The sequence below is a fragment of the Halichoerus grypus genome, chromosome 2, assembly GCF_964656455.1.
Source record: "Halichoerus grypus chromosome 2, mHalGry1.hap1.1, whole genome shotgun sequence".
Lineage (NCBI taxonomy): Eukaryota > Metazoa > Chordata > Mammalia > Carnivora > Phocidae > Halichoerus > Halichoerus grypus.
In genome coordinates this window covers 205,709,365-205,732,028 of record NC_135713.1, presented here as the reverse complement: position 1 = coordinate 205,732,028, position 22,664 = coordinate 205,709,365, and the positions used below count along the sequence as shown (strand labels likewise).

The 22,664-nt window shown below is 61.4% G+C and overlaps 2 protein-coding genes across 28 annotated transcripts in view; one reads left to right on the top strand and one right to left on the bottom strand.

The window, feature by feature from the left end:
- The first annotated feature begins 48 nt into the window (after nt 1-48).
- On the top strand, nt 49-18,486 carry TMC6 (transmembrane channel like 6). Of its 21 annotated transcripts, none has more exons than XM_078066177.1 (22): nt 49-282; nt 503-535; nt 2,342-2,480; nt 2,645-2,787; nt 2,941-3,036; nt 3,333-3,491; nt 4,632-4,737; nt 4,885-4,981; nt 5,203-5,463; nt 5,832-6,022; nt 7,666-7,810; nt 8,864-9,019; nt 9,381-9,532; nt 9,636-9,717; nt 9,833-9,930; nt 10,657-10,752; nt 11,029-11,104; nt 11,667-11,849; nt 11,944-12,120; nt 12,238-12,316; nt 17,035-17,201; nt 17,483-18,486. In XM_078066177.1, exons 3-22 carry the CDS (start codon nt 2,425-2,427, stop codon nt 17,825-17,827), a joined length of 2,865 nt encoding a protein of 954 aa, XP_077922303.1. In that variant the 5' UTR covers nt 49-282; nt 503-535; nt 2,342-2,424; the 3' UTR covers nt 17,828-18,486. The 21 variants fall into 21 exon arrangements, 19 of the variants coding, with proteins under 19 accessions (XP_077922303.1, XP_077922300.1, XP_077922301.1 ...); XM_078066174.1 differs by having other exon boundaries at nt 503-584; XM_078066183.1 differs by lacking the exons at nt 49-282; nt 503-535; nt 17,483-18,486 and adding exons at nt 13,784-13,905; nt 14,571-14,638; nt 15,206-15,298 and having other exon boundaries at nt 633-2,480; nt 17,035-17,151.
- Nucleotides 18,487-18,846: 360 nt separating this feature from the next.
- Nucleotides 18,847-22,664, bottom strand: part of TNRC6C (trinucleotide repeat containing adaptor 6C) — a 148,860-nt gene continuing 145,042 nt past the window's right edge. For all 7 annotated transcript variants that reach the window (XM_078066167.1, XM_078066169.1, XM_078066168.1 and 4 more), the window contains one exon: nt 18,847-21,864. In XM_078066167.1, the coding sequence (XP_077922293.1) occupies nt 21,504-21,864 (361 nt within the window). In that variant the 3' untranslated portion in view covers nt 18,847-21,503. The remainder of the gene's footprint in view (nt 21,865-22,664) is intronic.

Below are 22,664 nucleotides of genomic sequence, written 5' to 3'. Positions count from 1 at the left end.
AGGGGGGTGATAACCCGGGTCCTGAGCCTGCTTGGGAAGTCGTTCGTCAGCAGGAGGTTGTGTGGAGGAAAGGGTTACCCAATCCAGTGTCGAAAGGCCCTGTATCAGTGGGGCTTTGCAGCTGCGGGTTATTTTGATAATTGCCCTGGGAAATGGGCGGGTGGGGAATTATTGTCCCCATTTGAAACTTGGGGAAACTGAGTCCCACTGACACACTGGACTCAGACTGAGACTGGAGTAGACCCAGACGCTCGGCCGCCCGCACCCAGCTCAGACGGCGGGGTGAGGTGGCGACGGGGTCGGAAGTCGGCAGGAAGAGGGCACGGTCGCCCGAGGGCGCGGGGCGCGCCGGGTCACGTGACGCCGGAGGCCCGCCACCACGTGGGCGGGGGCTGGGCGGCGCAGCTCCCTCGGGCCCCGTCAGTCCCGCGGCGGTCCCAGGTCGCCCCCTGGGCCCTCGCCCCGTCACTCCCTCCCCCTGACCCCGCGCCCCTGCCCCCAGGTGGTGGAGCCCGGACCGCGGTTCCGGGGACAGGTGAGCGGCTGGCGGGCGCGCAGGGCCCCTCCTCCCCCGCGCCTCCCAGGTAAGCGGCGGGGATCGGGGTGCCGGTCCGGGCGGAGCCGCGGCCCTGGGCTTGGGGGCGGTGCCCGGGTCCCCCCAGCCCAGCCGCTTCCCCTGCGGCGGCCGCCTCACCCGCTCCCCGTTCCCTGGGGCCCCCGGGGCCACGGGGCGGGGAGTTCCCGCGCCAAAGGCCTGACGCCTCCCGGCCGGCCGCCCAGCGGAGAGGGCAGTGCTGACGCCCCGGGGCCCGGCCGGGTCGCGCGGGCCGGTACCACTGGCCCGGGGCGGGGGAGCGGGAGGCTGGCGCGGAGAGGGGTCGAGGGGCGCCCGGACTTGCTGCCGCCCCTGGGCTCCGCGGCTGGGCTGCGGCCCTTCCCGGGCAGCTGCGGCTCCCAGAGGACTCGCTGCCGGCCGGGGTGGGGTTCCTGGAGACGCGCCCCACCCTGCCCCTCCCCACCTGGCTCGGGGCTCAGGAATGGTGTGCCCCGGAAACTCTGCCGGACCTGCCCCGGCCTGGGGTCGGCTGTCCGGGCGCTGCGTGTCAGCTGGGCAGAAGTCGTAGGCTGCCTGGGTGAGCCCAGGTGAGCCCCTACCCCTAGGCAGGCTGCCGGATTCCAAGCCTCTGAACAGCTCCCACCTCCCCACTACCTCCCCCCGCCCCCCAAAGGGGTGTGTGGGAGAGGCTTGAGGGTCTGCGGAGGAAGGGATTCTAGCTCTAGGGACAGGATTGGGGGGCACATCATCAGCTTCACCTCCAGCTGTTTTCCCGATTCAGCCGACCCATCATCTCTCTGCTGGTCCCCCCTTCCCCCCGCCCCTGCTGGAGGGAGGGGAAGGGGCTTGGATGGTGTGGGGCCTGGGTTCAGAGACTGGACGTCCTGCATGCCCCTAAGTGACGACACTGGGCATCCTGGCCTTGCCCCAGGAGGCCCCCTTGAGCAGAGCCAACTTTTCTGAATGCTGAGATCCCCCCGGGGGGACAACAGGGTGGAGGAAGACGGAAGACAGGGCAGACGCAGGGCTGGGCCCCGGGCCACTCCCACAGGGTGAAGAGCCCAGACAAGGCTGCCCTGGTTCCAGTTGTCCCAGGCGATGGCAGAGCCCTCTGCCTGGACAAAGGCTGCACAAAGGCGGCCTGTTTAACGCCCAGGCTCCCTTCCCCCAGCCAGCTGCCCTGGCCCGCCCCTGGGGTGATGGAATGTAGGGGAGTTGGTCTCCTGAGAACTGGTGACCTTGCAGCGCCCCAGCCCAGCCCAGTGTGGAGGGCAGTGATCCCTGTTTGGGGAGGTGAGGGCCAGCAGCATTGGGTGGGGGCGCGCTGGAGGAGCCCCCCCACGTGGGGGGGGCTAGCCGTGGGAGGGGCTTCCTGTGAGAGGAAGTGCTCTGGGGTTACAGGGCCGGCACAGGAAGGTCTGGGAGCTGCCCTGAACTTTTTCACCAGGAGGGCGGTGGATACCTGGGGCTGTGCCCACAGACACCCACCCCCTTCCCCCTTCCCAGGGACTGACGCCATAGAGGAAACCGATGGGGACTGCTCAGAACCCCCCTCTTCCTTCCGCTCTCCCTCAAGCAGTGGAAGGGACTCCCCCTCGGTCCATTCTGGCATGAGGCTTATTTGGGGTCACTAACCTGATCACGTGTTTGGCAGTGGATGGGGGCAGGCAGGGGCTCAGGCGGCCTAGGCAGTGGGCACCTCCCACGGCCCCCAGGGAGTGGGTAGTCTGGCGGGGCACCAGGCACTGAGGGCCAGCCTTGGTGCACCACTCCCTGTCTCATCAGATGGGCAGCGGGAGGCCTCCGAGGCTGCGCCGGGGCTCTGAGCTGCTCTAGGTTTGCAGACCGGCTGGGCGTGGGTCACAGACATGGCCCAGCCGCTGAACTTTGTCCTCAGTGTTCCCGAGACCCCAGAGGACCACAGGTAAGTGCGCTGGGGCTGGGGGGGCCGGAGGGCAGAGACGTTCCCCTCCCCCCCCCGCCCCCTTCCTGGGAGAGGCCACCTGGCCCAGGGCCTATGGAAGGGGTCCCTGCTGGGGCAGGGCTGGGTCCGCCGAATCCTGAGCTCCCGCCCCCCTCTCATCCCAGCAGCCAGGAGCCCAGCCCCTATGATGAGAGCGAAGTCCATGACTCCTTCCACCAGCTCATCCAGGAGCAGAGCCAGTGGGTGGCTGAGGAGGGGCTGGAGCTGCAGCAGAGGGAGCCGGGGGCTGGAGGCCCGCAGACCTCAGGTGAGCCCTCCCGGCACGGGGCCCGGTGCCCCGATGCTGTGGGCGGGGCGCGGAGCCTTCCCTGCCCACTGCAGGCCTGGGGTGGGGATGGGGGGGGAGATGGCTGGCCAGCCGCGTCTCCGGGACGCCCGGACGGGTCTTTCTGCTTCCTAGGCTGCGGACAGCGCGCCCTGCCGGGGCCCGAGGATGCCCTTGTGCACAGTGCAGCCACGCTCCGCGTCCTGGCCAGCATGCCCAGTCGCACCATCGGTGAGTGAGCTCCTCTAGCCTCGCCTGGGCGGCGGGGGTTTCAGACGGGGATCTGTGCAGCGCGGGGCCGGGCCCTTCGCCCCCCAGCCTGCCGTCCGCTGCCGGGAGGCCCGGCACAGCCCCATGCGCCTCGCTGGGTTCCAAAAACGACTCCAGAGTCACAGGGATAAAAATAGGCTCTTGGGAACCCAGTGGTGCCTGAGGTCTCTTGTAAAGAGACTCCGTGGGCCCTGGGAGGGGCGGGGGCGGGAGACACGGCCCGGGCTGCCCCTGACGGCCCCCCCCCCCCGCCCCAGGCCGTAGCCGCGGTGCTGTCATCTGCCAGTACTACGACCGCTCCGTGCGGCTGCGGCGCAGGGTCAGCCGGCCCGAGCTCAAGGGCGTGGGGCGCTCGGCCCGGCCCAGCCTCCGCCTCTACGACCTGGAGCTGGACCCCGCGGCCCTGCAGGAGGAGGGTGAGCCAGTGGGCCCTGCGGCCTCCTCGATGGGGATGAGCTCAGGCCTGCCAGACGGCGGGGGGGTGGGGGGGGTGCAGAGCAGCGGGGGCCAGCTGGGCTGTGAAGGGTTTGGCCCGTATCAGGCAGCGCCCCTGAAACGTCCCGCGCTGAGCACTCGTGTTGTACACGCTGGTCCTGGCTTTGGGCTGGGATGGTGGTGAGCGGACCAGGTCCAGCTCTCCTGCAGCTTGTTTCCTGCCCAGTGAAACAGATGGGAACCAACCAAATGGAAGAGCACATTCAAGCTCAGACGAGGGAGACTGAGGAAAGGCACGCGGCAGGACAGGGATCCAGGGAAGCTTCCTGGAGGAAGTGACACTAGAACAGAGGGGCATGTGCAAAGGCCCTGAGGTGGGAGGTGGGTGTGGAGGCGCTAGAGGGCAAGGGACAGTGTTCATAGCAGAGCCAGTGTCACGGGTCGGTCTTCAACCAGGTAACCTGTGGCGTTCAGGTGCCTGGAGCTCAGGCACTGTGCGGGGGTCCTGTCTGTGTCCTCCCCAGTTTAGTGGAGGCCCTGTGATAGGGGATGGACAGGACAGGGAGGAGCGGACTCTGGGCAGCTTGCCAGCTTCGCTTTGCAGGCCTGGCCAGGTGTCCCCTTGTCTGTCACTTGGGGTTGAAGTGGTGCCCCCTCCCAGGCTGGTAGCGAAGGTGGGAGAGAGAGAGGGGTGGGTCTACAGGCCCCCCCATCACCCCACAAGAGCATAGTGGGAAGTGCTAGGGGATGGGGTTGGGACCTCATCACTGCTGAGCAGGGGGGCGGGTGAGGCTCAGGTGCATTGGGGGTCAGAGCAAGATGCTTGTGGGGACCCAGGAGGAGAGTTAGGGTGCAGGAGGAGGGGCACCGGGCTCATAGGCTGAGGGGGGTAGTGAAGACAGCTAGTGGAGCAAGACCGGCGGGCACGGCGGGGTCTGGCTTGGATGGTATGGGCAGAGAGCAGCCGTCCGGGCCTGGGAGGGTGGGCAGAGGTCTGCATTGGGGTGGCCGGCAGGGGCAGACAGGTTTGTCCAGGGTCATGGGCACAGGTGCAGGAGTGAGGGAGGGAGGGAGGGAGGGAGGGGTGTGGCGGGGAACTGACAGAGCCCCATCCTCTGTAGAGAAGCGCTTCCTCCTGGTGAAGGAGCTGCAGGGCCTGCCCGTGGCCCAGCGGAACCACATGCTCCGGGGAATGCCCTTGGGCCTGGCCGAGAAACGCTGCCTGCGGTCAGTGCCCGTCGGCCTCGGGCCGTCTCGAGACCCACTTCCTTGGGGCTGGGCGGTCCGTGCGAAGGGCCCTGACATGCTGCAGGTGGCTCCCGGGGGGAGTCGGGTACGTCCCTGGTCCCACCCTGATGTGGCCTGTGCCCCCAGAGAGGAGAGCCAGACCCCGACGGGGAAGCAGAGGGGCCGGCAGGGCTCGCATGGGCTCTTCCCCTGCTGTGGCCGGCTCCGAGACGCCTGCGTCCTGGTAGGAGCCTCCTGTCTGGGATGCGCCCAGGGCGGCCGGGCGGGGGTGGGGTGGCCCCCCCTTTCTTCTGTGCCTGTCCTGTGTGTGGGGTCTCGCAGCCTTCAGACCCACCCTCCCCTCCGCAGCGCCCTCCACTGCCCCTGCACCTCCAAGCCTGGCCCCCCCCCGCCCCCACGCGAGCTCAGGGCGGGCCCCTTCCCTTCCTGCCCCTGTGCCCACAGGCCCTGCACAGCCTGGGGCTCGGGCTGCTCGCGGGTCTGCACGCCCTGAGGCCGTGGCGCTACGCCCTGAAGCAGATCGGAGGCCAGTTCGGCTCCAGCGTGCTCTCCTACTTCCTCTTCCTCAAGACCCTGCTGGCCTTCAACGCCCTCCTGCTGCTGCCGCTGCTGGCCTTCATCGTGGGCGTGCAGGCGGCCTTCCCGCCGCCAGCGCCCCCGGGCTCTGTCCCCAGCTTCACGGGCTTGGAGCTGCTCACCGGCGGGGTGAGGGCTCGCTCAGGGCGAGGGAGCCGTGGGGGGGCCGGGGGCGTCTGCAGGCGGGGGCCCTGCCTTCTGCCCCACTTGGCATGGCTTCCCCCGGGGAGCCCCCGCCCCTGCCTGTGCCGGGACTCCCCGGGGGGCTATAGCCAGCCTCTTCTTGATACTCGTCCTGCCCTGAGTCCAGGGGGGCCGGGGAGCCCCGGGATGGCTGTGGCCCTTTGTCCACCTCTGTGCTCTCCTCTCTGCCCCTGCCCTGCCCTTCTCCTCGCCCTGCCCCCGTGGGTGCCCTCCCTCTGCCTCGTGAAGCCCGAGGCTGGGTCAGGGATGGGAAGGGGGAGAGTCCCTGACTGCCCGGGGCCTCTCCCCTGCAGGGCCGCTTCACCCACACCGTCCTGTACTACGGCTACTACAGTAACAGCACAGTGAGCCAGCCGTGTGCGCCCCCCCCGGGGGCTGGTCAGTGCCGCCGCGAGGCCGACAGCCTGCCCTACAGCATGCCCTTGGCCTACCTCTTCACTGTGGGCCTAGCCTTCTTTATCACCTGCATCACCCTGGTGTACAGGTAACGGCCCTCCACCACATGACCTTGGCTCTGAGTACTACTGATCATCTCCTCATCTAGTCATTACGGATCCTCCTCCTGTCTATCCCCCCACCCTTCCATCCATCCATCCATCCTTCCATCCATTCATCCATTCTTCCATCCACCCTTCCATCCTTCCGTCCATCCATCCTTCTGTCCATCCATCCATCCATCCATCCATCCATCCTTCCATCCACCCTTCCATCCATCCATCCACCCTTCCATCCATCCATCCATCCATCCATCCTTCCGTCCTTCCATCCGTCCTTCCATCCATCCATCCACGCTTCCATCCTTCCATCCATCCATCCACCCTTCCATCCTTCCATCCATCCTTCCATCCATCCATCCACCCTCCATCCTTCCATCCATCCATCCATCCATCCTTCCATCCATCCATCCATCCACCCTTCCATCCATCCTTCCATCCATCTATCCATCCATCCATCCACCCTTCCATCCATCCATCCACCCTTCCATCCATCCATCCATTCATCCATCCTTCCATCCACCCTTCCATCCTTCCATCCACCCTTCCATCCTTCCATCCTTCCATCCATCCACCCTTCCATCCTTCCATCCATCCATCCATCCATCCTTCCATCCACCCTTCCATCCTTCCATCCATCCATCCATCCATCCATCCTGCCATCCACCCTTCCATCCTTCCATCCGTCCATCCATCCATCCATCCTTCCATCCACCCTTCCATCCATCCATCCATCCACTCTTCCTTCCTTAAATCCTTCCATCCATCCATCCATCCATCCATCCACCCTCCATCCATCCATGCATCCTTCCATCTACCCTTCCTTCCATACATCCCTCCATCCACCCTTCTTTCCTTCATCCATCCATCTACTCTTCCTTCCTTAAATCCTTCCATCCATGCATCTACCCTTCCTTCCTTTTATCCCCCCATCCATCCATCCATCTGCTCTTCCTTCCTTCCTTTCTTCCTTCCTTCCTTCCTTCCTTCCTTCCTTCCACCCACTCAACCATTCATCCCCCTCCCCACTCCAGACATTGGCTGTGCTCAGCTCAGGGCAGGAGGGTAAATGAGCATGGGGCCTGTCCTCGAGGAACTTGCTGTCTAGGGGAGAAGACAGACCAGTGAGGAGGCTGGGAAGACCCAGAGCCCCAGCGGTGCTTGCCGGGTGCTCTGGGGCACTGGAGGAGTAAGGCTGGCTTCCGTCTAGAGGAGGTGCTCATGTCAGACAGGGAGGTTGAATACGCGTGGGCAGGGGAGAAGCAGAGGAAGGTGTTTTGGCTCTTGGGGCAGGTCGTGCAGAAGGCCTGAGGTAAGTTGGCATATTCTGCAGCGATGTCTGTGTGGGAGGCGGCCAGGCACGTCAGTGGGTCATGCAGCCCCGCCGCCCTGCTAGCCTCATTCAGTGGGCACCGAATCAGACAGGGTTGATGTAGGGTGGCCAGCAGCCCGCGGCAGGAGGCCCAGAGCGCAGGGCTGGAAGAGGGGCAGGGGGGTCAGCAGGAGGCCCATCTAGCGCCCAGAGGGCTCCTCAGAGTGAGTGGCAGGTTTCGGCTGCGGGGAGCGTCCTGACTGCCTTCTCCCCGGCCTCTGTGCCCCTCGTCACCTCTCTGCCTGGCTCTGCTTCTCCCAGCATGTCCCACTCTTTCGGGGAGAGCTACCGGGTGGGCAGCACCTCAGGGGTTCATGCCGTCACCGTTTTCTGCTCCTGGGACCACAAGGTGACCCAGAGACGGGCCTCCCGCCTCCAGCACGACAACATCCGAACCCATCTGAAGGTGAGCCGCTCGGGGGCCCTGACTTCATCTCGGCTCCCACAGACCCGTCCCGCGTCCACTTAGGCCCACGTGGCCAGAGCTGTGCGTGGGGCACGGGGTGGGGGGTCTTGGCCTGTCGCCCCGAATCCAGGGACAGGAGGTAGCCCTGGGAATTGTCCTGGAGTTTTCTTCTGTATGGGGCACCCATTTGGGGCTGTCTCTCGCCCATTGGCCAGGGTTAGTGTCCAGGGCCCTCGAACACGCAGGAGCCCCTGTTGATAGAACACTCTGCTCACAGCACGTTTCGGTGTGCGTGCGTGCTCAGGGTGGGTCCTTGCTGTTGGCCTGTCCTCCATCCTGGGGGGGCTCAGTGCGTCAGTTCGCCCTTACCCGCAGGCTGGAGAACCCGCGGGCCGACGCTCCGGTGCAAGGGGCTTAGGCTGCTCTTGGGGCCCTCGGCCAGGGGCACCGTGGGCAGAGACCCCAGGGCTCCCGCCGGCACGCACCCTGGCTCGCCACGGTAGCCCAGGGCAGGGACTGTCAGCTGCCCGTGCTGCCCATGAGCACACCGACCTGAGGTTCAGTCCCTTGCCCAAGGCCGGGGGCCAGGCCGGGCCTTGTGGGCTGTTCTCTGCCTTTCTGGGGTGCTCTCAGCTTTGACCTGGCTGATGGGCCCTCATTGCCCTCAGGGAGCTCCCATGGCCGGCCAGGTGTCCTTCGAGCCTTAGGGCTTCTGGGCAGCTGGGGGCCCGCCCACCTCCAAGGCAGGGAGCGGGGCTCAGGAGGCAGGGCTGGGGAGGGAGGGAGGCAGGCCTCAGGGTGCAGCGTGAGCCCGAGGTGGGAGCTGGGTGACCAACTGGGGCTGGCGGGGATGGAGGGCAGGGCGCAGCCTTGAGACCCTGCCCCGTGTTCTCTTTTGTGCCTGGGGACAGGGGGAGTGGCAGGTGGTAGCACTGGCGGTGGGAGGGAGGCGACCCCTGGGTCCCTCCAGGCTCCCCCAGGTGTCCACCCAGTGGGTCCCGTGTGTGTCTCTGCGCGGTTGCGCGGGGTTCGTGACGGGCTCGTTGCCCACAGGAGCTGTTGGCCGAGTGGCAGCGACGGCGGGGCTCCCAGAGCACGTGCGGGCGGCTGCGGCGGGTGGCTGTGCGGGGGCTCGTGTGGCTGCTGTCCCTGGGGACCACGCTGGGCTGCACCGTGGCCGTCTACGCCTTCTCCGAGCTCATGATCAAGGTGCGGGCAGAGAGAGGACCGTCCCTGGAGCCCTGGCCACAGGGTCAGACCCCTGCTGAATTCGGACGGGCCCCCGGTGCCTGCCCCCCGTCCTCGGCCCCCTCTCTCCTGGGCAGCTCTGTCTCCGCCGGCGCCCGTCTCTGGCTCCCCCTGCCTTTTGGGTTTCTCTTTCTGACACCTGTGTCCCCACCCCCTTCCTGTGTGGTTTGAAGCGGAGGCCCGGGGTGGGCGTGTCTTGGGGAGGGAGGGAGGTGCTGCCAGGCAGTTTGGCCCCCTCCTTCCACGTCAGGTGCCCCTCCCGGCTGCCCCCCCCCCACAACCGGGGCACCTGCCTTGACCGCCGCCGCCCCTCCTCCTGCAGAGCCCGGTGTCTGTCGAGCAGGAGGGGGCGCTGCTGGCCCTGCCCGTGGTGGTCTGCCTCCTCAACCTGGGGGCCCCCTACCTGTTCCGCTGCCTGGCGGCCCTGGAGCGGCACGACTCGCCGGTGCTGGAGGTGTATGTGGCCGTCTGCAGGTGTGTGGCCAGGCGGGGCAGGTGGAGGCTGCATGGGGCGGGGCCCTGCCCCCCACCCCCGGCCCCCTCCCCCCAGCACTCCCCGCCTCCCTGTCCTCTACAGGAACCTCATCCTCAAGATGGTCATCCTGGGCATTCTTTGCTACCACTGGCTGGGCCGCAGGGTGGGCACCCTGAAGGACCAGGTGAGGGTGGCCCTGGGTGGCCCTGGGGCGGTGGGAGCGCCCCTGGGTGGGCTGCTGGGGTGGGCAGGGTGGCGGGGGCACCAGGGCCCGGGGGCTGAGGCCCGGTCTGTTTCAGTGCTGGGAGAACTTTGTGGGCCAGGAGCTATATCGGCTCACGGTGCTGGACTTCCTCTTCGTGCTGCTGGACACGCTGCTCGGGGAGCTGGTGTGGAGGTGAGGCCCCGGGCCCTGCGCGCGCCCCCGGGGCACCTGGGCTGCCCTCCTCGCCTGCCCGCCTCGCCCCTGCCCTCAGGAGGGCTCCGAGCATCCTCACCTGCGAGAGGCGGCGGCCATCGCCCCGCCCCCGCCCGCCTTTGCTGTGGAAGATCGTCCGAGCGAGCAAAACCCAAGTCAGGATGTAACGCGTGTTTAGATGGAAGGAAGTCTCCAAAATGATGTCTAATCTCAGTGTTGTCCAGGGAAAACGGAAGGAGGGAGGGACGGAGGGACGTTTTCGGGAGGCTGCTGGGCACCGGTGTTGCTACTGCTTTTATTTTCTCGTTTGTGGTTTTTTTTCCGGGAACCTAGGAGATGAATAGTGATTTAAAAACGGGACGTTTAACAGTCCGTAAAACGTCTGCACCTGTTGTGCATGTTTACACCTGGGCGTAGAAAAAAGACCGAGACGGGACGCCTGGCTCCGTGGGGGGTGCGTGTAACTCTGGATCTCAGGGTCCTGAGTTCGAGCCCCACGTCGGCCGGAGAGATTACTTAAAAAAAGAGAGAAAAGATGGAGAGGAAGTCAGCTGTAGCCCCGAGCCCCTCAGGCGGAGGACCTAGCCTGCCTTGTCCCCTGAACATCCGCCGGGCGCCTGAGGGGAGGGTCACCGACCGGCCTGCTGGGGATCGGTCTCCGGGATTGGCCCCCCCAAGTGACCCTCAGGGGCTCCTCTGCCCCAGGCTCATCTCTGAGAAGCAGCTTAAGAGGAGGGAGAAGCCGGAGTTCGACATTGCCGGGAACGTTCTGGAGCTGATTTATGGGCAGACCCTGACCTGGTAAGCGTCTTCTGCTCGCCTGCCGTTGCCGACCCCCCCCACCCCCGGAAGGCTGAGCCCCTTTCCCCCTTAGGCCTGCAGCAAGGCCCCGGCTTGGGGGTTCTGCAGTGACATGGACCCTGACCCCTCGCCTCTCAGGACGCACAGCGTGCGGCCCCTCTTGCTGTGCCCTCCCCCAGCCTGGCCTTGGGGTGGGGCATCTCGTGACCCCGAGCCCAGCTGCTGTCGCTGTGGGGTGCAGCACAGGGGTCGTGACCCCAGCCTCTGCCTCCCCAGGCTGGGGGTCCTCTTCTCTCCTCTCCTCCCTGCCATCCAGATCGTCAAGCTGCTGCTCATCTTCTACGTCAAGAAGGTAAGGGTGCCCGCCGGCGCCCAGGAGGGCGGCAGGGCCTCGGGAACCTGTGAGCCAGGCTGGGCCACGGGACCCTCCCGTCCTCCCCTGACTGCCGTCCCCCCAGTGTCACTGCCTTTCCTGGCTGGGCAGCATCGCGTCGGGGTCCGTGGTCATTGCTGGGTGCCCAGAAGGGCCGGCTGGAGCAGGGCTGGCGGCTGGGAGCTGCTCGGAGCTGCAGGCCCCTCCTGGGCCGAGGGAAGGGCCCCCCGCTCCTCTGTCCTTGGGTTGGGCTGCGCTCGGCGCTGGAGAACCAGCCTCTCCCTCTGGCCCCGTGTCTTCGTCTGTGTGGCGGGGCGGTGTCCGCGGGGGCCCGCTGGAGAGGACATTCCTGGAGCACCGGGCACGGCCATCGGAGGCGGCAGTGCCCATCAGGTCTCCGTATCCGAGGGACGGTGGACAGGCCGCCCCTCATGCGCCTCGGTCGCCCCTCCGTAAACCGGCGTGGCAGCCCACAGGCTCACATTCTGAGTGTCTGCTCCCTGGGGGCGGGGAGCCCGTCCCGGCCTGGGGTGTCGCCTAGGGCCCCCCCCGAAGCCGTGGCCGTGGCGGATCTCAGCCTTTGTCCCCAGACCAGCCTGATGGCCAACTGCCAGGCGCCCCGCCGGCCCTGGCTGGCTTCGCACATGAGCACCGTCTTCATCTCCTTGCTCTGCTTCCCCTCCTTCCTGGGAGCCGCTGTCTTCCTCTGCTTCGCTGTGTGGCGGTGAGTGGCGCCCGGCCTCTGGGGCGGCGTGCCCCCTGGGCTGGGGGCTGCGCCGTGGGGTGACGTGGGGGTCGCCTTCGCCCTCTTCCCCCAGGGTGAAGCCCTCGAGCACCTGCGGCCCGTTCCGGAGCCTGGACAGCATGTACGAGGCGGGCAAGGTGTGGGTGCGCCATCTGGAGGAGGCGGGCCCCAGGGTCTCCTGGCTGCCCTGGGTCCACCGGTACCTGGTGGAGAACACCTTCCCCGTCTACCTGGTGTCGGCCCTGCTGCTGTGAGTGCGGGCAGGCGGGCCCCGCAGGAGGACCGGCCCGGGTGGGGACCCCAGCCTGTCGGTCCCCTGGGCTCCGGCGCGGAGCCCCTCCCGACCGCGCGGCTCTCCATCCCGCAGGGCGGTGATCTACCTCCACATCCAGGTGGTGAAGGGCCAGCGGAGGGTCATCTGCCTCCTCAAGGAGCAGATCAGCAACGTGAGTGCCCCGCCGCCCCTGGCCCGGCCGCGAGAGGCTCTGTTTGCCCCACAAATGGCACCCGGCCCCGCGGGGGGCTGCACGAAGCGGAGCGGGGAGTGAGGCAGCGGGTGCCCCGGAGCGCCCTCGGGGACAGGGCTCCCGCCCTGGGGGGGGTGTGGATCGCGGCTCTGGCAGACAAAGGCGGCATTTTCGGGCGGGCGGCCCCGCGGGGCTGCAGTCTCTGTGAGGGTCTTGGAGGTACTGGAAATAGCCCTTGGACTTCTTGGGGGACCCGCGTCAGGACATGGACCCTGTTCATGGCCCTCATTTTCCAAACAAGTGGAGTAAGTTAAACGCGAGCCCGGGTTTTCGTCCTTTGTATTAAGCACGTTCGGTTTGTCATAAGTGTGAGAGGCAGGGTGGGCCGAGACGGCGGGGGGCGGCTCCCTCCTGGGACCCCCACTGCGCCGTCGGCCCCTGGGGATCCGCCGGCCCCGAGCTGCTCAAGCCCACCCCAGAGGCGGCCCAGCCGGGCCCCGTGGACTGTCCGTCCCTGCTCGGCTGCTGGGCCTCGCGTCCGGTTAAAAGCCAGCGACCACGGAATCTGGATCACTCGGGCTGGCATTTTCCCAGCCGGGGGGTGCGTCCTGCCGGGGTCTGCTCAGCCGGACCTGCCAGCGACGGCGGGTCCCCGCGTAGACGCTGGGTGGGCTCGGACCTCGCCATCACTCTCCCTGCGGCCATTCCCCTTCCGCAGATTCTCACTGTCCCCTGGACGCTTGGGCCGGTGGCCTGGCGTTCACACGGGGCCGGGGGTTGTGCCTCCTCCGGGCGTGTGCTGGGGGCCACCTGGGACGCTGCCTTAGGAGGACTCGGGGGTCAGGCGCGGGGTGTCAGCCATGGCAGGCCAGGGCTGGGGTGCGGTAGGCGTGGGCCCCTCCTGCTGGCTGACTGATGCAGGGCCCGGGCCCCAAGCGGGAAGGTCCCTTAGGGACAGCGCCCACTTCTTAGGGGGTTCAAGTAACACAATGGGAGGCCCCCGTCTCCTTCCCTTATACACACGGGCGTCTTGGCGCGCCCGCAGGGAGCACGGCGTAAGGCCAGGCATTCTGGCTGAGGCGGTCACCTGGCCACCGCTGGCAGAAGCGGGTCTTTGCCAGCTGGCTCCCGCCCGCCCTACTGTGTAGTGCACCAGGGCCTGCGGGTACCTTCGGGGTCCCGGGGGTGGAGGTGGGGCTGGTAGATGCACAGCAGCGTCGGGAGGAGGATCCCAGCTCCACCTGCTAGCTCTCCGGGAGCGGGAAGGCCCTCCGGGGGGGCCCTTGCTGCAGAGCGTGTCCGTCCCCCTGCCAAGGCCGAGCCCTGTCCCGGTTGCAAGGCTTCGGGGCTGCAGGTCTGAGCTCGGCTAGGCCCCTGGAACGGCTTTTCCCGGGCCTGGGCAGGGGGCTTACTCAAGGGCACGGCCCTCTTCACCCACCGGCACAGACGGAAGCAGCCTCGAGCCAAGGGCTGTGGGCAGATTCCAGAAGCTGGAGAAAGGAAGGAAGGATGCTCCCCAAGAGTCTCCAGAGGGAACCAGTTTGGCTGACACCTTGATCCTAGGCCCAGTGAGAGCCGTTTTGGACTTCTGACCTCCAGAACTGAAAGATGAATTTGTGTTGTCTTTTTTTTTTTTTTAAAGATTTTATTTATTTATTTGAGAGAGAGAGAATGAGAGAGAGCACATGAGGGGGGGGAGGGTCAGAGGGAGAAGCAGACTCCCTGCCGAGCAGGGAGCCGGATGCGGGACTCGATCCAGGGACTCCAGGATCATGACCTGAGCCGAAGGCAGTCGCTTAACCAACTGAGCCACCCAGGCGCCCTGAATTTGTGTTGTCTTAAGCTGCCAAGTTGGTGGTAATGAGAACGCCAGTGGAAGCTCCCACAAGCCCCGGGCTGCAGACACCCTTATCTCCCGCTTACAAATGCTGACTCTGAGGTCGGAGAGGACGTAATTCGCCCAACACAGAGTCAGTAGGCGCCAATTAAGTCAGGCTGGCTCTGTGGCCTTCACTGTGCCCCTGATCACATTTTCTTTTTCGTCTTGGCCACTAGGAAGCTTAGATTGATCCATCTATATATACGCCCGTTGCCTGGCTCTTGGTTTTTCCGTCCTCGTTTGGTGGCTCTTTCCCCTTTAAACTTTTTGTGCTTGTCTCATGGAATAGTCTGTTCTGGACAGACAGACGGATGGACAACTGTCCCCTCATCCTTTGTGTTCTGGCCTTTCCAGGAGGGGGAAGACAAAGTCTTTTTGATCAACAAGCTTCACTCCGTCTATGAGAGGAAAGAGAGGAGCAGGTGAGGGGCCTTGGAAGGGTTGGGCACTCGGTGTGTGAGCGCGGAGGGGAGGGGCCAGGGCCGGGCATCGTGCGGAGCTGGGGGCTGAGGAGGGAAGGGGTGCCGGCCTCCCCGGCTGCCCTCCTTCCCAGCTCTCTTGCTCAGGCGTGGTGAAGTCTGGCGAGAAAAGGAAACTAGAGAAGAAAGAAGTGCGCGCAGGGGCAGGTCGAGCTGGGCGCTGCGGCACTTTTCTTTCTAAGTCGGGGTGCCCGGGAGCTGGCCCCCTCGGTCCCCAGGGGTACACGCACCGGGCCTGGTGTGCAGTCCGAGGCCCCGGGGCTCATCCCTGGGCAGCAGGGACCCACAGACTGAGCCGTCCGACACCCCCCGCCCCACCTACGGACACATCGGAGGTCTGCCCAGCCCCTTTGAGGCTGTCCAGAGGTTTCTCTACCCTCCGGAGGCCTGAAGGCAGCTCCTGAGGAGGGCTACTGGGCGTCTGGCTTCGGCCTGGCTGGCGGGACTACTCCTCAGCCCCCCACGTACCCTGAGTCCCAGGGGCCCCTCGCTGACTCCCCCTTCTGGCAGGGCTGGTAGAACCCAGGAGGCTGAGAGGCTCACGGATGATCCGGACGCCTGGTAGGACAGCGACAGGCCTCGCAGCTCTGCGTCTGCTCACAGGTGCGGCCTGTGCGGGGGTCGCCCTCTGTGTCCGTGGCCCCGTAGGCACTGATGCCAGCCCGGGACTCTGCAGCGCGTGAGGGCTGGAACTGGAGGGGGGGCGAGTGGGGGGCACACCCGGTGGACTGTACCCTGCTTGGGACCCTATTTATTCTGATAAAACATGTTTTGCAAAATGAGCTTCTCCTGGGACTCTGTGCTTGTGGCCGGGCCTGCCGGGTGCACGCACGCACCGCTGGGCCGTGTGCCCTCACCATGTGGACAACCTGTAGGCGGAGGGCGCGGGGAGCCGCCCCCCCCAGTTCCTCTTTCTGGCTGAATGCTTCTCCTCCGCACTCCGCCCTCCAGTGCCCTCTGACGTGGGGTGAGGGGCAGGGGGGACGTCTGGCGCTAAAGCGCAGGGTGCCCTCTGCTGGCTGAGCCCCAGATGGCAGGGCGGACCACGGCACAGCTTGCCGGTCAGCCCTGCCCAGCCTGTGCCCAGGGGGCTCGCACCTGTGCAGGCGGGCCAGGCAGGCAGTGTCCAGGGCGATGAAGCCATCAGTGGTGATGCCCAGCGGGTACCAGGCCAGTGCAAGGCAAATCTGGGGAGAGGCTGGTGGGGAAGAGCTCTCAGTTTCCAATGAGCCATGGGGAGAGGGGCGGCCAGCACCCAGGCCTGGGGCAGGAGGGGGTCTGGCTGCCTGTGGCGGGTGATGGGGAGCCCCCAGATCCTGCCAGGCGGTTTGAGGGTCCTGTGGGATGCCGTGAACCTGAGAGTGCGGGAAGGAGGGGCTCGGCTGTCACAGCGCCAGCGCCCCATGTCTGCAGGAGCTGGGGGAGTGGCCCCAGGTGGGGAAGAGGATGAGAGTGCAGTGATGGGCCCCACTGCTCCTCATCCCACAGGCGGATCCAGAAGAGCAAAGTTCGGGCCTGGGCGAGGCAGTGGGGAGGGCCAGGTCAAAGCCGCAGTGGAGATACCCCAAGCAGAGATACCCCGGATGGGTCTCACCTTCCCAGACGGTCTCACGGGGGTATTCCTGTTTGGCAGACGTGCAGGGGCAGGTGCCATCTGCTGACATGGCCTTGGAGGGTCACCGGGCAGGCATCACCTAGACTTCTGTAGGTGGGGGACGGCGCCCTTGGTGCCCCCGACAGCTCAGGACCTAGGTTTTCTGAAGCAGTTCTGCCCGAGGCTGCAGCCTCGCCCGCCCCGCCCCCGCGCGAGCCAGCTCTCCTCGCGTCCGTCTGCCTCCGTCCTGTTTCTGATGCACGGGTGGCCCAGACCCTCTGGTTAGCGCATCTCGTCGTGTTCCTTCTGCGATGGAGCCCACGGGGGAGCGGGCCTGGATTCTGAGCCTTGTTAGCGGATGGCCTTGGGCGTGTTCTGCGACGTTGCCCAGCCCAGCTCCTCACCTCAGGGGGCTGCTGGAGCACATGACGCAGCCCCTATACACTGCTTGGTTCGCGCCACGCTTGGCCCAGAAGTTTTGCTTTAAAAAAAAAAAAAAAAAAAGAGGCGCCTGGGTGGCTCAGTCCGTTGAGCGTCCGACTCTTGATTTCGGCTCAGGTCATGATCTCAGGGTCATGGGATCCAGCCCCACATTGGGCTTCACGCTCGGCAGGCGTCTGCTGCTCTCTCTGTCTCTTCCCCTCCCCATTGCACACACTCTCTGAAATAAATCTTTAAAAAAAAGAAAAAGTGAGCTTTAAGTGCCAAACGAGGCTAACCTAACTCTTAGAAATTGCTATTCCAGGGCACAGGAGGTCGACAGAGCTATTTCAGGACAATGACAAGATTCCTCCATGCCACTGCTTCTCGGCCTTGGCTCCTCAATGGAACCAACTAGGGGCCCAGCCCCAGGGATTCTGCTTGCGTGGGTTTGGGAGGTGTCCTGGCACTGGGATTTTAAAAAGTTTCCAGGTAAGTCTAATACGCAGCCGGGCTGAGGACCACTGCTCTGTGCTTTCTGTAGCATCTGATCCAGGTCTCTTAAGCCTAAGGCAGTACTGCCCACTTAGGGGGCATCTGGAAATGCACTTCTGTCTTTCCCAGCCGGGGCGCCAGACTGGGGGTCCGGCCTGCTCCTCGGGCTACTGGTCCGGGCACAGTCTCACAAGCAGAGCTTGTCAACTATGTTCCCACTGCGGCACGATGCGCCGAGCTAGCAAATTAATGACGACTCCTTCGGGATTCCTATGTAGGTCTTCCCTGCTCCACCCCTGGGAAGAATCTTCTTGAAATGCCGGTTTCCATTTTCACTCCTGTCAGTGAGCATGTGCTCAGCCACTCAGCTCTTGTCTTTGTCACCAGAACTGGTGTTCGCCCCGACGCCTCTTCTGGCCTCCTCGCTGTTCGGACAGCCCGTTCTCTGCGTCTCCTGCTGCGCCTCACTGAGCACCCTCTGTCTTTGCCACTCTCCCACGGTGCCGTCAGAACAGTTTTGTAAAAAGTGCAGCTCCGTACCTATTGTTTTCTTGATTCTACACACCGAGCCTCCTCTGCTACCGTGGGTCCCAGGATCCCTGCTCCCCAGCCCGGTCTCATGAGCAGTCACTCCAGATCTCGGTTTACCTTGTGTCACCCACCCGTCCCCCGCCTTCCCCAGGCTGGCAGAATCTGGTCGGCCTCCCGGGCCCAGGGCCGCGCCACCTCCTGCAGGAAGTCCTCCCGGGAGCAGGCGCTCTCTCGCAGTACACACAGGCACCTGCTCGGCAGAATGCTGGGTGCGCTTTGCCCACTTCGACTCCCATTCCTCGCTTTTCACTTCTCCCGACCGTGACCCCCTTCGGTGCTGTCCTTTGTGACTTTCTAAAGAGGTTGGGCAGAGCCAGGAGGTTTGCCACCTCGCCCTAGGCACGTGGAAGGGGAGTGGAGACAGAAAGCCACTCCTTCTGCTGCTCTCTGAGCAGGGGGTCACGGAGGACACGCTGGCCTGTCTCCCAGACACCATCATGACAATCCTGGCCGTCAGAAGCACTGGTGCTCGCTGGACTGATTTAAGGTCATGGTGTCTGCAGTGGGCCCGAGACCCCCCGGCGTCGGCTCTGCTGTCTAGCTGCCACCAGAGAGGCCACGCTAAGCCACTGCCCGCGGCGCCCTGAGTTCTGCTCTGCGTGTGCAAAACGCTTCGTGAAAGTCACCTTTCACCCATTATTTTAGGCTACTTTACAAGAATAAATGAATAAGATGTCCAGGAAACACAAAAGGCCTTCATTACTCTCCTTGGTCCCAACATTTCTGAGGCCCAAACTGGGTCACGGGTGATGGAGCCACGGTCCTCAGCGGGGGCACTCGGCCCGCGGGCCTGGCTCTGTCTCGGCCGCGAGGCGGCGGCGGGCTCACGCTCTGCTGCGCCTCTCCGTGGCCGGTAGTAAGGTTTCAGAGGGAACTGCAAAGCCACAAACCACAAGATAAAATTATAAGCCAAACAACAGACATTCAGAGTTCATCTAATCACCTAACGTAAACGCCAAGGATATCTTGAAGAGTCAGGGAATTCGTTACAAACAACAGGACAGCTCTCTCCCCCAGTACATACACAGTGAAAATCGATGATATCTGTCTGTGAAAAATAAAAAACACATTTATTTGAACAGCCAAGAAAAAAATTGCAATTTATTAAGATTCAACAAAGCGTTGTACTTTTGAAAGCAACTTTCGGTGCATGTTCTTCAACGATCACATTCTATGAGGAAAAAACATTAAAAGCCACAAACTTGTTTTTTAATCTCAGAGTTACAGACATCTTTAATTCAAAAGAAAAGGTCAAAAAAAATCAACAAAAAACAAAAACAAACAGAGTCTTTACTTCCATCCCCAATTTTAAAATATCAGTTTTTCTACAACTCGATGCTAAGCGGCAGCATGGGAAGCTGTCTAGTGCTCACACACGCACGCACGCACATATATTTGATATACATACGTGAGCATATATACATCAAATATATAGAACGCATGTAATGGCAATGAGATGCTATTACTCTGAGGAAGGTTTGTTTAGCTAAATACACGACTCAACTTGAGAAAACAAGTCTTGAACCCAGTTTGTGCATAGTTCATGATCCTCTATAAAACCAGCTTTTGTTGAACTGCAATTTTGCAGGACCTTCTTTTTTTGTTTTTTTGTTTTTGTTTGTTTTTTGTTCTTTTTTTTGTTTTGTTTTGATAAAACCATTAAAAAGCTAATTAAAAAAAATGTAATGCACAAGTTTCCTGATCAAGCAGGCAGGGAGCACAATGTTCATATATTTTTAAACATACTTGAGGGTATGTTACTCCATTGTCTGTCTTTCTTGCAAAACAATCAAAACATTGATCATTTTTAAAACATAAAGCAATTTTTAATATATAAAGCACTCTTCAAACATCTATTTCTTTTGAGTCCGTTATTTGGTAAATATGTAACTGCTACACATTAGAGATTAGGTATTTTTCTTCTTTGTGTTTTTTTTCCTTTTTTCTTTTTTTTCTTTATTTTTTTTGTTTGTTTTTTAATAACATCTTCAGTGCTAGGAGTTGGGTTACAAAATACATGAAATGGTGTGGAGCTGCCCCTCGGGAACCCTGGCTTTCCTGAGAGCGCATCCGCATGTGCAAGACAGTGACCACAACGTCTCGTCACCTCGACGAAGGGGGACAATCGACAGTCCACAACGATGGCTGGAGGGAAGCGACGACACTGTTCAATCCCAGAGCTCTGAAGTAGCGTATCTGCATTCTGAAAATAGGTTTCTTTACCACGGAAGTCTCTTTTTTTTTCTTTTTTTTTTTTAGTTCCTTTTTAAAATTTTTTTTTATTTTAAAGTCTGAAGGAGAAAAAAAGGTCTGTAAACAGGTGGGAGCCCTGAGCACGGGCCCCTCCGAAAGCGGTCACCACCCACGTCCAAGTGCTTGTCTCTGTTCCTCCCGCGGAGCCGTCCGCTCTCCGCGAGGATCTATGGCCACAGTTCTGCAACAGTTGTCTTCTCTCTCACTTTCTATTCCACATGGAAACACGGTGCAATACTCTGGTAATATTTTCTTGCATTAGTCCACAATAAAAAGCTGCTAAAGGTAGGTATACATATTATTTCTCCAGAGATATACACTGTAATTTTTAAACGCAATAACAGAGTCCTTGAGTAAACATTTACACATGAATTGTCACCGGCCCTGTCCCATGAATTCTCTTTCATGTATAGGATTAGCAAAAGGAAGGGCAGGGACACTCAGTGCAAAGTTAGAAGCTAATAATAGTAACAAACATTTGACCAATGCGCCAAAAAAAAAAGCATATACTGAATAAAAGGGAAAACCCACAGTTAAATCCCTCACACACGGAACACACAAACACAGAAAGTGCGCACACGCGCACACACACGCTTCTGTTTCCACACACACACACACACACACACACACACACACACACACACATAGGCTGTGAACTCAGAAATGTTTCCTAGAGCCTGTTTCTGCGCACTGATGTCAGCCTGGAAGTGTAGAATTCGACGCGGCAAGTGTTCACATTTCCTTATTGGCCTGCTGGATTCAAGTATTTGCATGTTTGATATGTCTTTTTTTTTTTTTTTTAACTTTTAAAAAATATTTTTTGGGATAAAAAAAATGGCATGAAAAAGTAATGAAACAAGGGTAATGTGCATAGGCGGACCCGTGGGAGCAGAGAGCAGGCCGCAGGTCGCTGCTTCTGCGCAGCTCGCCGGTCCTGGCCGCCAGGCCCGCCGCGTAGAGCCCGCACTCTGCGCCCAGTGATGGACACCAGCTCCCCCTGATTACGGGGTCCGCCTCTGGTAATGTGCATAATCATCACAGGCTCGTTTTAAATAGGCTTTCTCGTCTCCCTCCCTCCCGCCCCCCTTGATAAAATAACCCTTTCCAGCCCACAATCTGAAAAGTGCCCTTCATGATAGAACTATTCTAAGCAGCTTTTATACTTAAAAAATCAAAACGACAACACACCATACAAACATAAGACAACACAAAATAAAAAGCTATGAGGAACATCCTGTCATTAGCATGTGACACTGACCAAGCGCAGCCCGCACTGTCTCGTGAACAGTTCACAAGGACTGCGGCCAGGGTTCGTCTTCAGTACTGGACAGAGGTACTCAAAGGGCTGCCGGGCTGCTCAGGTCAAGCGGGGTCCTCAGCGCTGCCCGGACTGGAAAGGGTCAGCCTTTTCTTCCTAGTGCTGATGATTGTGGCGCCCACGGGGTCCTCTCGGTCCTAGATGGATTCCCCACTGAGAAGGTCGCCGGGAAGCAGAGTGTTCAGTGGGGTGGGGCTTCCGATCACCCTGCCATCGTCACTGCTAGGTGGGCCCCACAGGCTGCTCGAGTACTGGGGGACCCCGCCCCACAGCAGGTCACTGCTCCCTTTGCCGGCCAGACACGGGGCGCTCCAGTGGCCAGTGTCGCTCCGCACCAGGCCGTGGGAGCTGCCCGAGGCGCCCAGCCGCGTCTGGCCGGTCCCGGTGCTGGACTGCCAGCCAGAGGTGGGCGGCAGTGCTTGGCCTTGGGCTAAGAAACGGTTCACCTCTTCTTCGCCGGCAAACTCGGCCAAGATGGTAGTGTTTCCCAGAACACACCTAAAAGAGCAGGACGGCAACAAAATTAAGAGCTGGTTTTTTTGAAAGATAAAAAATTTGACAGAGCTTCAGCTAGACTAAGAAAAAAACAGAAGACTCAAATAAATAAGATCAGAACTGACAGAGGAGACATGACACCCTATACCACAGAAATACAGAGCATCCTGAGAGACTTCTAGAATGACTCTGTACCTGCAAACTGGACAACCTAGGAGAACTGGACAAATCCCTAGACACAGATGACCTACCAAGACTGGATCATGAAGAAACAGAAAATCCAAACAGACCAATAACGAGTAAGGAGACTGAATCAGTGACCAAAAACCTCCCAGCACAGAAAAGCCCAGGACCACATGGTTTCACTGGTGAATTCTACCAAACATTTAAAAGAGAATTAACACCAAACCTTCTCAAACTCTTCAAAACACTGAAGAGGAGGAAACACTCCTGAACTCATTTTATGAGGCCCGTGTTATCCTGATACCAAAGCCAGATCAGGACACAAGACAACTATAGACCAATATCCCTGATGAACACAGACGTAAACATTGTCGACAAAATATTAAGCAAACTGAATTCAACAGCACATGAAAAGGATTACACATTCACGATGAAGTGGGATTTATTCCTGAGATGCAAGGATGTTGAACAACATAAGCAAATCACAAAGTGTGACACATCACATTGATGGGAGTGAAAGATTCAAGTCCTCTTGTCTCAGTAGATGCAGAAAGAGCATTTGACAAAACACAATGACCTTTCATGATAAAGACCCTCCACAAACGGGACAGAAGGAACAC